General features: G+C 52.3%; 3 protein-coding genes across 32 annotated transcripts in view; 2 read left to right on the top strand and 1 right to left on the bottom strand.

The window, feature by feature from the left end:
- Nucleotides 1-7,578, bottom strand: part of TMCO3 (transmembrane and coiled-coil domains 3) — a 45,216-nt gene extending 37,638 nt beyond the window's left edge. For 6 of the 12 annotated variants that reach the window (XR_011528282.1, XR_011528284.1, XM_008518137.2 and 3 more), the window contains exons 1-3: nucleotides 7,286-7,536; nucleotides 2,949-3,044; nucleotides 439-962 (exon numbers count right to left, since the gene is read on the bottom strand). Coding sequence is in view for 8 of the 12 variants with exons in the window: in XM_008518137.2 (XP_008516359.2) it covers nucleotides 439-882 (444 nt within the window). In the remaining 4 variants the exon portion in view is untranslated. Of the gene's footprint in view, nucleotides 1-438; nucleotides 963-2,948; nucleotides 3,045-7,285 lie in introns of all 12 variants that reach the window. The other 6 variants (XR_011528283.1, XM_008518138.2, XM_070579391.1 and 3 more) reach the window with 2 other exon arrangements.
- Nucleotides 7,579-7,682: 104 nt separating this feature from the next.
- DCUN1D2 (defective in cullin neddylation 1 domain containing 2) overlaps nucleotides 7,683-13,922 on the top strand; it is a 34,156-nt gene continuing 27,916 nt past the window's right edge. For 2 of the 19 annotated variants that reach the window (XM_070579404.1, XM_070579395.1), the window contains exons 1-2: nucleotides 7,683-7,823; nucleotides 12,622-13,021. In XM_070579404.1, the coding sequence (XP_070435505.1) occupies nucleotides 12,847-13,021 (175 nt within the window). In that variant the 5' untranslated portion in view covers nucleotides 7,683-7,823; nucleotides 12,622-12,846. The other 17 variants (XM_070579408.1, XM_070579399.1, XM_070579413.1 and 14 more) reach the window with 15 other exon arrangements.
- ADPRHL1 (ADP-ribosylhydrolase like 1) overlaps nucleotides 7,695-13,922 on the top strand; it is a 68,685-nt gene continuing 62,457 nt past the window's right edge. Inside the window, exon 1 of the mRNA XM_070579387.1 lies at nucleotides 7,695-7,823. The gene's annotated coding sequence lies outside the window, so the exon portion shown is untranslated. The remainder of the gene's footprint in view (nucleotides 7,824-13,922) is intronic.

The following is a 13,922-nucleotide window of genomic DNA, read 5'->3' as shown; positions in this document are numbered from 1 at the left end:
ATTCATCAAAGCCCTTCATTCAAATGTACACATTTGTTTAGAACTAATTTTCATATTTTTGTCTTCTGCATATGGACGTTGAAGAAAGTCCACCTTCACACTAAAAGGAATTCTTGTCAGGAAGCTCCAGAGGGTGACTGCAGCTACAAATCCACTTCTTTCCACGCCATGTCCTGGGACAACGCAAGTGACTATTTCAGTCACCCAGGGTTCCCACAGGGGGAGAAGCATTGGGAGCAACTCCTTCTGGAAGGACAGAGCATAACTGTGCCGAGACGTTACCGAAAGGACGGGGTTCTCCTGCGTGCCCACGTGTGACGGTACAGACACCCATGGATGGCCACACCTGCCGGGCCAGCACCGGCCGCCCTCCCCACCCCCCGCCCCACCCCCAGCCTCCCACTCCAGTGTGAGCGTGGCCCCAGGGACGGCACCCACCTTGATGGCAGCTTCTCGCAGGGCCTCCAGCCGCTGTCGGCTGCTCTCCTTCATGTTCACCACATCCCTGTAGTCGCCCTGCAGGGCCCTCTGGAGCCCATGGATGGCCTGGAAGACCGAGTTCTCACTTTCATTCAGCTCTTTCTGGAAAATTTCGAATGTGTGCACCTGAAACAGCTTCTCTTCGTCCGACAGGCTGGCGTCTTTCTCCACGGCTCGGATTGCATTTTTCAGTTTGTTAAGAACCACGGCCTTTTGGCGAAGAAGCCCGGAGAGCTTTCTGCAGCTCTCAAGGGCCCACTGCCTCCTCTGAGCGACAGCCGCCCCTCTGCCTCGGTGCAACCTGATGGCATGTTTCACCGCCTCTTCGTGCTCCGCGGCACCCGCTGTCAAGTGAAGCAACGGAAGCAACACCCACAAGCAATTTTTTTCCAACACCTTCATGATCCAATTTTGGAGGACAGGGGAGGGCAGTCCAAAGATTTCTGCTGAGCTCAGACTGCATTTTAGACACACATTTTCAGCTGAAAAAGAGATTTACTGTCACACACAGTTAAATGACGATTCATCACTATTGAGATCATAGTTAAAGTATTAAATTATATCTAGACGACTATCACTTTTCTGAAGAAAATATTATTTTCCCAGGTTAATATTAACATCTGAACTATTTACTGCACCTAGATTAAAATCAAACCCTCACTGTTCAGTGTGGTATCTAGTAAACAGTTGAGATTAAAGGCTACATCTGAATTTAAAGGCAATTTTTTTAAGGAAAACTCAGCCTCATGTATCTACTAAATCTACCATGTGCAAAAGACAAAACCATTCTCTTTCAGAGGGTCCACGTACTGAAGGCCAGAAAGTACCGTCGACTCCTCGCACAGAGCAGTGACCCCAGGGGAACGTGCTCCGGGTCGTTCTGGAAGTGACGTTTTTCGAGCTGCTACTAGCTTGCTCTGCCATACTGTTTGCTGTCTAAAATCATTCGCAATTTTGCCAAATTTCCAAAGTCAGTCTACAGTTAAGTGCTAACAAGACGTCAAGGGTAGGAAAAGAAATCACAAAACACAACCACATCTGGATCTTTAGGGCGTTATCAAGCGTTCAAACGTCTTCCACCATGCAAATCCAGGCCCCGCTGCCCCTCCTTAGGGAGACCCCAAGCAGCAGTGTGAACGGATCCAGACCTGCCGAGCGTCAGGCTTGTGTGGGCAGCAGGGGCAGCCGCAGCCGTGGGTCTGGATTGTGACTAGCTGAGGGCGGGCGTGTGAGTGAGGCCAGCCCTGAGACCAGTTCCCCTACACCAAACCCTGTTTGTGTGGGTAAAAACCACGGCACTCTCTGCCTGCTCACTGCCGGCTCCAGAATCCACTATCCACCGTGGACACACACGTCCAAGGTCGCCCACCAGGACTCCTTATCATCTCCTCTTCCTCCGTGCAAGCAGTGTCCCAAAGCCGAACACAGGCTGGTGGGAAAGCTCCGACCAGCAAGGCCACTGACTCCCACCCCACCTACAAGCAGCGACTTTCCTCCCAAACCTTTACAACCCCTCACATCCCCTCTTCCGGGGAGACGAGACGAAACAAGACAAATTTGAGGGCTCACTCTCGTCTCCCGGCTGCTATCACCTGAAATAAAAACCCTTCCCTTGCCCTAAGCCTGGCGTTCCAGTTGTGTTTGGCCCCTCTTGTTTGGCGGGTAAAGAACCTCTGTTTACAGCCGGTGACACAAGCGAGGAGAGCCCCATCAGTGTCAGCAAGGTCACTACATAAAGGGTGACCTCAGAGGGAGGACCACAGAGACCAAAGGAGGAAGAAGTCATGAACGCAAGAGAGCCCAGAAAGATGTGCACTGAAAACACCCGCCGAACCTGGCGCCCTGGCCACCACCCGCACAGGGAGTCGTGCCAAAAGGAAACAAAAACCAAACCCACCATTTACACGGGACTGTGGTGTAGACGAAACGAGATGTTAACACACACCATCTAACCATCCTCACAGCAGCACCCAACGGACCATCACGTCAACAACTCCTACCCAGTCGTCAAATGTACCAGTATTTCCCCTACCTGGGGATCTGCCACTAAAATATGTCTATACTTTATTTCACCGGTAATCCCAATTCTAATGAGTGTAATCTGGTTAAACCCAGGCCAAGCAGATTAGATACAGCAAACATAAGAGGGCAGCATTTCTAGAGACAGCATTCTGACCAAACGAGAAATAACAGCCAATAGAAGAGGAGACAAATCAGAGCTCACGAAAAACAAACACAGGGCTCAGTGAAGCCTGGCAGCCCGGGGACCCCAGGAGGCCCAGTGTTTCGTGCACTTCAGCGGATTGCAAAAAGACCACTATCGGGGGACAGGAGAGTGACTCGAGTACAGAATGACAGGCAAAGTCACCAAGACAAGACTATATTCTGGCTAAAAAGTCAGGAACTGTTCAATTCCAACACATTTTTAGATACTTCGGGTCCTAACGTCACAAAGAGAACTGACTTGCCTCCAAGAGTTCACTTCCTGACGACGGTAAATGAGAGCGTGTGGTGTGAGCTGCTCAACGGTATGTTACAGTTTCGATATAAGTAAATGCCCCCACCTGAAAAATAAACAAACGATTAGCCGATCACAGTAGTTGTTGACCTGTTAGTTTAGTGACTCACTCACTTGCTGAGCGTCTCCTGCGCCAAGGGAGAGCGACAGCTCCATGGCCTTCAGAAGTGCACACTCTCAGTATTCGCACAGCAAAGACAGAAATTTCAAAGGCTTCATTTATGCTTACTGTTTTCCCCAAAAGATCTCAAAAAGGGATTCTTTTATGGATTTCAGAGTTCAGGGAAATGACCTGTGTGCCTGACACTGCTCCCTTCATTTCTGGTTCCTTCTTCAAACAGTTCCTGAAATCCAATAGTTTTCCCTCCACCCATAATACTAAGGGAGCTATTAACTTTTATGAGAAATCTTTGAGAATTTTAGTTGTAGGCATACTAACATTCCCACTGAAACAAACTTACATCATGAACACGAAATTAAATTATTTATAGACCCTTAAAATATAGATCATCCCTTTTCCATAAACTATCTCATTTTACCTTCGAACTCGGCCATCAAATCCTATGGACTACTAAATTGTAGCATGCTTTTTCTCAAGTAAATAGTAAGCATTTTTAGCTTCAGTGTTGTTTTGTTATTGTCATTTTTAATTATAAAAAAGACAATTTGGATTTGTTGTGTTTTTATAATGAATTGCTAAAATTTCCCTATCTTGAATCACTGATACACTCAACCCGGGCCGGCCTCAGGCTGAGAGGGAGGCCTGTCACACACACTGTGTGACTCCATTTACACAGCATTCTTGGAACAACAAATTGTAGAGACGGAGAGCGGACGGTGGGGGCCGGGGAAGGGGAGGACGTGGCTGGGGCAAGGCCGCAGGAGGGACCCTGTGGGACAGAGACACTCTGTCTTGTAAGTGGTAGTGGCCACACGGGTCCACACGTGTGCTAGACTTGCACAGATCTAGACACACACACAGATGCATGTAGAGCCGGTGTGAGCTGAGCAAGGTGGGGTGCACTGACTGTGTCAGTGTAATCTCCGGCTTACACCCCAGGTTTGCAAGGAGCTACCACTGGAGATAATGGGGTGAAGGGTCTACAGGGCTCTCTGTATTATTTCTTACAACTGTATGTGAATCTGCAATCATCTCAAACTAAAGGTTCAAAACTGCTGTATGAATGCTGACCGTTTCCCACCAACCCTCACTAGGTGCGATGTTCACCATTTACATTGCAGAGCAAGAAAACCATGCCCGGGACACTTTTTGTGCTTTAAACTAGGAAATCCCTAAATCAGAGCCAGAGGTTTTCGGGATGCCTCAGCTACAGTACACCCAAGGTGACTTCTCTTTCAGAGCAATAGCAAAATCGACACTCTGGGCACAAAAGTTTCTATTTATGCATATTCCAACATTAATTAAAATATATCTCCCTAACTCTGCCAAATTTCTAATGGGTTTTGCTTGTTTTTCTAAATGCAGAACAAGAATCCCCAAAATTACTTTAAAACTGATGAGCTTATTTGATTAAGAAGAAAAATATTTGTAATAAATATCTTAAATGATTTAGAATAAAAAGGCAAATAGGTTGACCATCAAGCCTACTCAAAAAAAACTTCCAATACTTTTAATTCACTGTCATTTTACATAAAAATCACATTACTCTTTACTGAGAATTTTCAGTAACTCAGAAATGTCACATATCATTTACTGGATAAAAAGCTCAAAAGCAAAGCACAACAATGCAGTCTAAAATCAGGCTTTTCCACAGCAAAAGGATTCCTCCCATGTACCCCTCTCTGAGTTCTCAGGTCTGCGGTGTCTCCTTAGCCCTTCGCTGTCAGGACCACAGCCCTGGAGCCCTTTCGGGGGGCCGGGGGGCGGGGGGGGGGGGGGCGGAAGCAGCTCTTCTGTTTTATCAATTTTACATAATGGGCTAAAATTTGAAAACGTCGCAGCTCTGCCTCCCAGCTGTCTGCTACAGGACACTCCATCCCGTCTCTCCCTCAGGCCCTTCCAGACCCGCCAACTCGGATTTACCTCATCAAATTGCTGAAAAATAATCTAGTTTACTCACTGCACTAGTCTGGCAGCCACCGCCTGTCCGGCAGAGGCCGCTGGGCGGGTGCAGCACAGCTCTCGGGACAGCCCGCCCCGCCCTGGGGGCCAGCCAGCACCCACTCAGCTGACCCCGCCCTAAGTGAGGGGGTACTGATCTACTGATCGTGCACTAAGTGTGGCCGGCCTGGGGCTACGGCAGGAAATTCCAAGTGAGCGGTGGGGGTGTGGCAGGAACTGGGTTAACCAGCCCAGTACCTCGTATTCAGCTGCCTCTGAAAAAAGGAAAACATGAGGATTATTTGCAGTAAATGGTGCAAAACTAGAGTTTCTTCGTGATACCACCGGCACTTCCAGGTTCAGCACAGGACAGGAACTGCGCAGGCCGCACAGCAGGGGCTCGTGGAAAGGTGTCAGGACTCCACGAAACCCCCAGCAGCAACAAACTACCTCAATCCAATTTGTGGAGGACTTGACTTAAGAAGCGTATGTTAAACTTCAACAAATTGAATGATGTAATGTATATTTCTTAAAGCATAAAGCACTTAGAATCCTGTAAATGCAATTTATGGTTGATTCACATCTAATAAAAGAATTGAGCAATGAGTTAAGGAGGGAGGAAGGAAAGAGAAAGAAAATTCTTACCGACACTAAAAAGCTTTAAAGTATTCAATGTTAATTAAACTCTACAAAAACCAAATATTCTATTAAGTAATCCAGTCATTGACACACTGCTGTTTTAAAAATTGTTCTTCCAAGAGAAGTTTGGAACCGGTAAGATGATGGATCCGCAGAACAATCAGAAAAGCGACCTTACAGCCAGGTAATTACAGACGGGCAGCACGTGGACGTCGGCGCGTCGCAGGGCCCCCGGGGAGTTTACGAGAACCACCGGTTTTCGCGGGTGCTCGCAGGTGAGCCCCAGGAGGAACCGCGAGGCGGCCCGGGAGGCCGGAGGTCCACCGCGGGCATCTGCTCTCCCTCGGCAGCCAGGAGAGGGGCGGGGGTTGAACAGGGGCCCGCACGGAGGGTGAGGAAAGGCAGAGAAGCTGAAGGCCGAGGGTCTCCCCTCTTTCCCAGGAGCGCGGATGTGCGAGACCCCGCTTGTGAGCGGCTGCGACAGCGGGAACATCACACCTAAGCCAGGGGATTGGGCCCGGCCTGGGAGTGGGGAGCCCTCTGCTGCGCGGCTGCCCCAGCGGCACCAGGACCCGCATTTCTCCCTACGGCTCCGTGCACCCCTGAACCCCGCGGGGGCTGCCAGGCCCCTGTGTCCTGAAAGCGGGGCTGGGCGGGTGCTGAGCAGTCTTCCCCAACACATCCAGCAAGACGCGCACGAGGGGAAACGGAGAACGGGGCTGGGGCCTCCGAGAAGACACAGACTGAGGGGAGCCCGCCCGGAGGGCCCCGGGAGGAGGAGACCCCCCCCCCCACTCCGGCAAGAGAGACTCCGCGACGGGAGACCTTGAGAAAGGGAGACCCCGCGAGGGGAGACCTGGGAGGGAGACCTTCGGAAGGGAAGCCCCCGGGAGGCAGACCATGGAGGGGGAGACCTCAGAGAAGGAAGACCTGGGAAGGGGAGCCCCCGGGATGGCAGACCAGGGAGGGGGAGAGCCCAAGGCAAGGGAGCCCCCGATGGAAGACCTGGGAGGGGGGCGCCCAGGGCAAGGGGAGCCCCCGGGATGGCAGACCTGAGAGGGGGAGCGCCCAAGGCAAGGGGAGCCCCCGGGATGGGAGACCTGGGAGGGGGGGCGCCCAGGGCAAGGGGAGCCCCCGGGATGGGAGACCTGGGAGGGGGAGCGCCCAAGGCAAGGGGAGCCCCCGGGATGGGAGACCTGGGAGGGGGGGCGCCCAGGGCAAGGGGAGCCCCCGGGATGGGAGACCTGGGAGGGGGAGCGCCCAGGGCAAGGGGAGCCCCCGGGATGGGAGATCTGGGAGGGGGAGCGCCCAGGGCAAGGGGAGCCCCCGGGATGGGAGATCTGGGAGGGGGAGCGCCCAAGGCAAGGGGAGCCCCCGGGTCAAGGGGAGCCCCCGGGATGGGAGACCTGGGAGGGGGAGCGCCCGGGAGAAGGAGACCCCCCAGAAGGGGAGACCCTAGGATGGGAGACCTGGGAGGAGGAGCGCCCAGGGGAAGGGGAGCCCCTGGGAGGAGGCCCCAGAGAAGGGAGACATGGGAGGGAGACCCCCGGGCCCGCGCCTCCGCCCGAAACGCGCGCAGCGCTCACCAGGACGTTCCGGCCCGACTCTCGGGTGCGGGGAGCGGAGGGACGGACGGGCCCACGGCTTTCCCGCATTCCTTCCCAGGCGGCGGGGCGGGGCGGGGCGAGGAGAGCCCGGGCCGCCCGCTCCGGAACGCTGTCTCTACGGACGCGGCCTAAAGGATTCGCGGCCCCTTTAAGACGGCGGGGACTGAGTACCGTCGGCCCGGGGCGGCGTGGTGCACGCTGGGATTTGTAGGAAGGCGGGCGTCCGGGGTCGGGGTGCCCTGAGTCCCGTCGGCCCCCAGGCGGCGCTGTGCACACGGGAGTCGGAGGCGGGACCGGGCCTGGGTCCCGTCGGCCCCCGGACGGCGCAGTGCACGTCGGGAGTTGGAGTTCCGCGGGCCGCCCTGTCGCCGCCTCCCGGCGGCCCTTCCTGGCGGGCGTCCCAGGAGCCGATGCCGGTGCCGAGGACGAGGACGGCGCGGCCGGGCCTGGGCTGAGGCGGGGGCGCCTGCGCAGACGGCCGGGGCCGGCGAGAAGCGGGGGAGCGCGGAGGAGAATGGTAGGTGGCCCGCGGGGTCGCCTCCCGCCCGGCACCTCCTGCGCACCCGGGAACCCGGGAGGCTGGGAGTCGGGGGGCCTGGGTAGTCGAGGGAGCCGGGGTCGAGGCCGAGGGGTCAGGGGGTGGCCCAAGGTCGGGGGGCCGGAGCCAGGGTCGGGGCCGGGGCGTGAAGGTCGCCGGAGCGGCGGGGCGGGCGCTGCAGGTGGCGGCGCGGGTGACTGCTGCCCGGTGGCCCGGTGGCCCGGTGCGGCGCTGCGGTCTAGGCGGTGGCCGGAGGGGCGGAGGACTCGGGACGTGCTGCCGCGGACGCGCCGGCAGCCAAGTGACCAGAGCGGGGTGACCGGGAGGGGGCGAACGGGAGCCGGGTGAGCAGGTGCCCGTGTGGCGGGGTGGGTGCGTGGCGTCAGATGGGGCAGTGGGGCGTAGCTACGGTGACACGGCGCGAGCTGAGCCCTCGAGGTGTGGGGTGGAAGGGGCGGCTGGGGCTGTGCGGGCTCCAGGCAGCAGGAGCAGGGGGGTGGCGGGAGGTGCTGCGCTGCGGGAGGCGGAGGGTCCGCCGGGCGAGCGCACCAGAGCCGGGGAGAAGCGACACCGGAGAGGCGGGGGACGGCGCTGGAAGCAGATCGGGCCGTCTTCTGGGGCACAGGAGGAAAATGCTAGTTTTGGTCCTAATGGTAGTGGGAGGCCAGTGAGAGCGTTTCGAAAAGGAGACACGGTCCAAGAGGAGTGCGGAGGGGAAAGCGGAGGCGTGCGGGCAGGACTTCAGGGTGGAGGAAGATGGAGGAGGGCTGCTCAGAGACGCGGGAAGACTAGAAACCAGGGGCGCGGTCAGCACTGCCGCCAGAAGGCCTTGATGACCAGGTGGAGCAGCTGCACTGCCCCGGCGGGGTGCACCCACCTCCACAGCAGGGACGGCTCCCCAGCTGCTGGGGGGGGCGGGGCAGGAGCTTGACTTGGGGCAGAGGGCTGTGCAGCCGCTGCAGAGGCTCGAGACCCCAGGGTGTGGGGGGGACGCTGGCGTTTGACTCTGCCCCCAGTCTGCTGTGTGCAGAAGCAGGGTCAGGTGACCACGTCTGTGAGTTGACGTGATCCTTATGGCTGCCCTGGCAGCCCCTCCTAAGTTGACCCTAAGAGAAGATTCTGTTGCATTAAGTGTTTCTGGAAAAGCATTTTAAGAATACTTTCATTTTTATTTTATATATGGTCATTCTTAGTGCCCAGATTACGTAAGTGATTTTTCTCAAGGTCACAGTTAAAATGTTTGAGACTTTTTTCATCGGTTAGAAATTTCATTTTATGTTTCTACTGGATTGTCCAGATCTTTGTTTCAAGAATTTTGCACATTTTAACAGTGAAACAAGGAAACATAGAAAGTGCCCCCTCCCCATAGCTGCCGTTAATAATTTAATTTCCTTGACATGGTAAACGTCAGTGGAGGCCATCGGAGCTTGAAGGGAAAGCCCTGGTCCTGCCAGTTTGTGAACCTTTATTGTTTTAATCACTGTTATTTTGTGGAGAAACCTCTCAGGGATGACATCAAATTGTTGTGACTTTATTGACAATCCCTTGTTTTTCGTTCTGGCCAAAGAAGTATTGTGGGCTGAGCTTAGACCTGCGGCTGCCGGTGCTCGGTGCTCGTTCAGAACCAGCACCTTCTGCCGCCTGGAGCTTCAGGGCTGTCGGGGAATAGAGTGGAGAGGGACCTCTGTGCCTGTACCTGCACGTCTCGCACTTTGCGCCTCACGCTGTGGCAGTTCAGACCACTTCGCGAGGCCTGGAGCCCTAGACTCCTGCGCCTCTTCTGGAGTTTTCAGAGAGTATTCTCCCTCACGCTGTTGATAGAGCTGTTTTGTCACATATAAGGAGGGGCTTCAAGAGGTGATTGTCAGGAAAAGCACCTCAAGGTCAGACGTCGTCCTGTCTGCCAGTGTCTCTCAGCATTTACTGGGCCTGCACCCATCGGTCGCGTCGTGCTGGTCAGATAGCCGAGCTACGCGACACTGCACTGCTCTGCTCATTAACCTTGGAGGTTCTCAGGGCTTTTTTAGGTGAAATCCACATAACTAAAGTTAACTATTTAAAAGTGCGCTCACAGTGTGCACCACCACCTCTGTCTAGTTCCCAAACATTCTCATCCCTCAAGAGAAACCCCACCCTCGGCGGTGCCCCCCGCCAGCCCCACACCCCCGGCAGCGCCAGTCTGCTTTCTGTCTCTGTGGATTTGCCTGTTCTGGATGCTTCACATAAGTGGAGTCTTACAGTAAATGAGCTTTTGTGTCGGACTTCTCTCGCTCCGCATAATGTTTTCGAGGTTCATGCATGTCATAGCGTGTATCATTTTTATGGGTGAGTTTCGTTGTCTGTATATACCAAATTTTGTTTTACCACCATGACAGGATTTTAAAATCTAGCATTGATGGCAATTTCATGATAAAGATATGACGGTTCTTCCTAATGGTGTACCATTTTTGGGTTGAACGTCTGTCTCTATCTTAAGGTTTCTGAGGTAACCCTTGGCTTTGCCCTTGGCTATCAACTTCATAAAAGATGCCAGCTTTATCTTTTGTCAGCTTACTGTCAAAGCATATGGGATCTGCCCTAATTTAACTGAATTTGATCTCACCAAATATTGTCACCTTTAGCTTTTTGTCTAGTTCTTTTCAAAGGCTCAATTTCAGGAGATAACGTATGGAGCGTGTATTCCATGTTTTCTCCTGGAATCTAGATCAGGATTGCAAACCACAGCCCACTTGCTAGCGGCCTGTGTTTCTCAGTAAAGTTTTATCATGCACAGCGCGCCCACTCGTTTGCGTGTTGCCTGTTGCCTGTTGCCTGTTGCCTGTGGCTGCTTCCGCTGCAGTGGCAGAGCCGAGTAGCTGCAGTAGAGGCCCCTGGCTCCTGACGCAGCTCATCAGTTCTTAACCTGAGCCCCACCCCCGCCCCCTGATGGCATAGATGGGCTTAAATGGTCTGTGAAGACCCTGACATTGTACCTGAAGCCACGTGCACGTGTGCGTACCACGTGTTTTCCTGGAGAGAGGATCCATGACTTCCATCAGAATCCACAAGGGATCAAAGACTGCGAGTGATCAACAGTCATCCCTCTATGTAGCCAAAACGTTAATTCCCTGTTGCCCTAGAACAGCAGTTTTAGTCTCGGGTCACCTACACACGCTAAAAACTCATGGGACCCCAAGGAGCTTTTGTTTGTGTTGGTTGTAGCCGCGAGTATTTACCACATTAGAAATTAAAGTTGGAAGTTTGAAAGTATGCATTTACAGATTTAAAAATAACAATAATAAACCCATTACACATTCACGTTACATTTTTGCAAGTATCTTTGTCTGTCTTCGGCAAGGTAGGTTCTCAGATCTGCGTTGTCTGTGGTGCCCCACGCGTCGTGCAGCCCCTCCCGCGCATGGAGTGAGAGAGGCAGGCACTGCGGGGCCGCTGCGCAGGTGCTTCTGTCCCGTGGAACCCTGGAAGGTCAGAGCCAGGCCCCGGGCCACACCAGGAGAGCGGGGTGTGTGGGCTGCATGGTCTTTTCCTGCTGAGCTGTGCTCTGCTCTGGGCATCAGCATGCACTTCAGGCGCTTGAGGAAAAGCCTCAGAAGCCTGCTCTGCTGGTTGCTGTTGGCATCTGGGTGAGGAGCTGGTCTGTGCAACCAGGACGGTGCGTGTGGCCCTTGATGGCAGCCACTTCCTTCAGTTTCAGTGCCGGGGGAGCTGGGCCACTTTTGGGCTGCTGGTAGGTTCTTAAATCTTATGAAAACAGATTTTCCTCGTTAATCCTATTTTCTTCTTTGCTTTGGCAACTGGGAAGCTCAAAACCTAATTTTCAGCTCTTGTGTATGGTGTATGTGTCTGTGCCTCATTCCTGGCTTGCTTTCTTCTTTCTCATTGTCGTTTTTCCCTCTCTATTTCTTAATCTACATCTTTTTTCCATTTACATATTTCTGTAAGTTATACTTTATTGTATATGTTTCTATAAACTCTCTCTTTTTTTGAACAAGATTGAGTATAAGTCATTTTAAATAAAACTTTTCCCTTTACATTATTGTGAAAAGAATTAATGTTTAGTAGATTATAGAGTCTGTTTTGATTTATAGAAATTAGTGAATCGCTTTCATTTCTGGTGTCATTGTCATTAAGTTACCTTAGATAAGTAGAAATTTAGCCATCCTGTATGTGGAGTATTAAGATGTTATTTTGTTTCATTATAGACTATATATAGTACAGTTACTTGGCAGTTTTATTTATTACCTACCCACACCCTCTGCCCTATTTTTCCATTTTATTTCTGTCTCATGTACACAGACATTCTTGTTATTAGTATCATCTTCATTTAGTCATAACAGGCTTTTTGTGCCTGCTTTTGGAACTTCTGTAGATTATTTTTAACACTATTAGTTATTTGTGCAGGTTTTCATCAGTGTGGTTCTGCTGATTTTAAACTGGCACAAACTTTTTTAAATGATGTTTCCAAAATGTGAAGCCCTCCTCCTGTTGATTAGAGCCTGAAGTTAATTGAAGCAAAGAGGACCCTGCAGATGGGCTGCAGTGACACTGTCAGGCCGTGGGTCGCACCTGGCCTCATTTCATCAGAGGGCTACATGTGTGTCATAAAGGGAGCTTACTGAGACTTAGGAAAAAATAATGTTGCACTTCGTCACTTCATGCAAAGTGACCTGGGTAGAGATCAAACTGTATTTTGTATAAAACGTTGATTCGCATGATTTTTTGAAGAGTAGACTTCGCATATTTGTTACTATATAGATGCTGTCGTTTGAATTTTCAGAAGACTGTGCAGTCTTTTTAACTGATGAAGAACAGGCTTTGTCTTCCTGTAATTCTGGAATGAAGTTGAGTCACCCAACAAGAAAAAACTAAGTCCTGTTAGAATATACGCATAGTGATAGAATGCTGAAACAAGCTTCTGGACCGGCTTCATTGGCTGTCCTGCTTCTTTTGCATCCCAAAGCATAAGCTTAAACCATCTCAGAAGGACAAGGTCCGCCAGTTTATGGCATTTACTCAGACTGGCGAAAGAACCGCCATCTACTGCCTGACGCAGAATGAGTGGAAACTAGACCTGGCCACAGACACCTTCTTCCAAAACCCGGACTCGTTCCACCAGGACTCCATGAGAAACACCGTGGACAAGAAGAAGCTGGAGCAGCTGTATAGCAGGTACAAAGGTAAGGCGGCCACGGTGACAGGGCAGGCCATACGCAGCTTGCCTCTGTCTCTGGCGAGCAGAATGAATGTGGTCTTTCTTGAATTTCTGGTGTCGTATCTAAAGACCTCCAAAGTGCTGTTCCTTCTCTTCTTGATGTTTAGCCACAAGGTCCAGTCAGTTTAAGTGGACCTGTGACTGTTAATTGATACAAGTCAGGGGTGGGAGGAGAGGAGAGGAGTCTAAAGATTGACTGGCTGTGAGCCCTCCCCCACTTGTCTGGGCAGTGTGAGCTGTGGACAACGGGGCAGGGAAGCCATCGCTCTGTGTCTGAGTGTCCTGGCCGGGCGGCCGCACCTGTTAATAGTGTTTTCCCAGGCACCCCCATTTAGGCTGGAATATTTGTGGCGAGACTGTTGTTTAAGAACAGTACCAAATCGTAAAAATAACTCTGACGCGAGGGTGGCAGCCGTCCTTCTCTGCACTGTGTCCAGGTGGTGTAGGCTGAGGCAGCGTCAGGGGCTGGGAGAGCTCTGGGAGAAGGAGGCGTGTGCGTGGCCTGGGGACGATGTTCTCCGTCCTGAGGCCGGCACGCAGGGGCAGCTTCCCTGCTGAAGAGTCGCACTGCAGAGGCCACCTGCCTGATGCACGTGCTCAGGTCCCCTCGCTCAGCCGGCTTCGCCATTTCACCTCGAACGTCACATCCTTGCTAATGGGAGAAGCAGCCCCACTCAAGAGTCGGCTTATTTTTTCTTTCCAGCAGTTTCTAAGGTTAATTTTATATTTCCAAAACTTAAAAAAACACTACAAACCAAAACTGCTCATTTCAACAAATATTAACCCAAATGAAATAACTTCCTTGGCTTTAAATTCTGGTTTATTATTTTCATTTTTTACTTTTGAGAAGACTGTGTGTATATTTT

Source organism: Equus przewalskii, chromosome 16, assembly GCF_037783145.1.
Source record: "Equus przewalskii isolate Varuska chromosome 16, EquPr2, whole genome shotgun sequence".
Classification (NCBI taxonomy): Eukaryota; Metazoa; Chordata; class Mammalia; order Perissodactyla; family Equidae; genus Equus; species Equus przewalskii.
The sequence above is the reverse complement of the archived record's forward strand: the minus strand, read 5'-3'. Positions and strand labels throughout refer to the sequence as shown.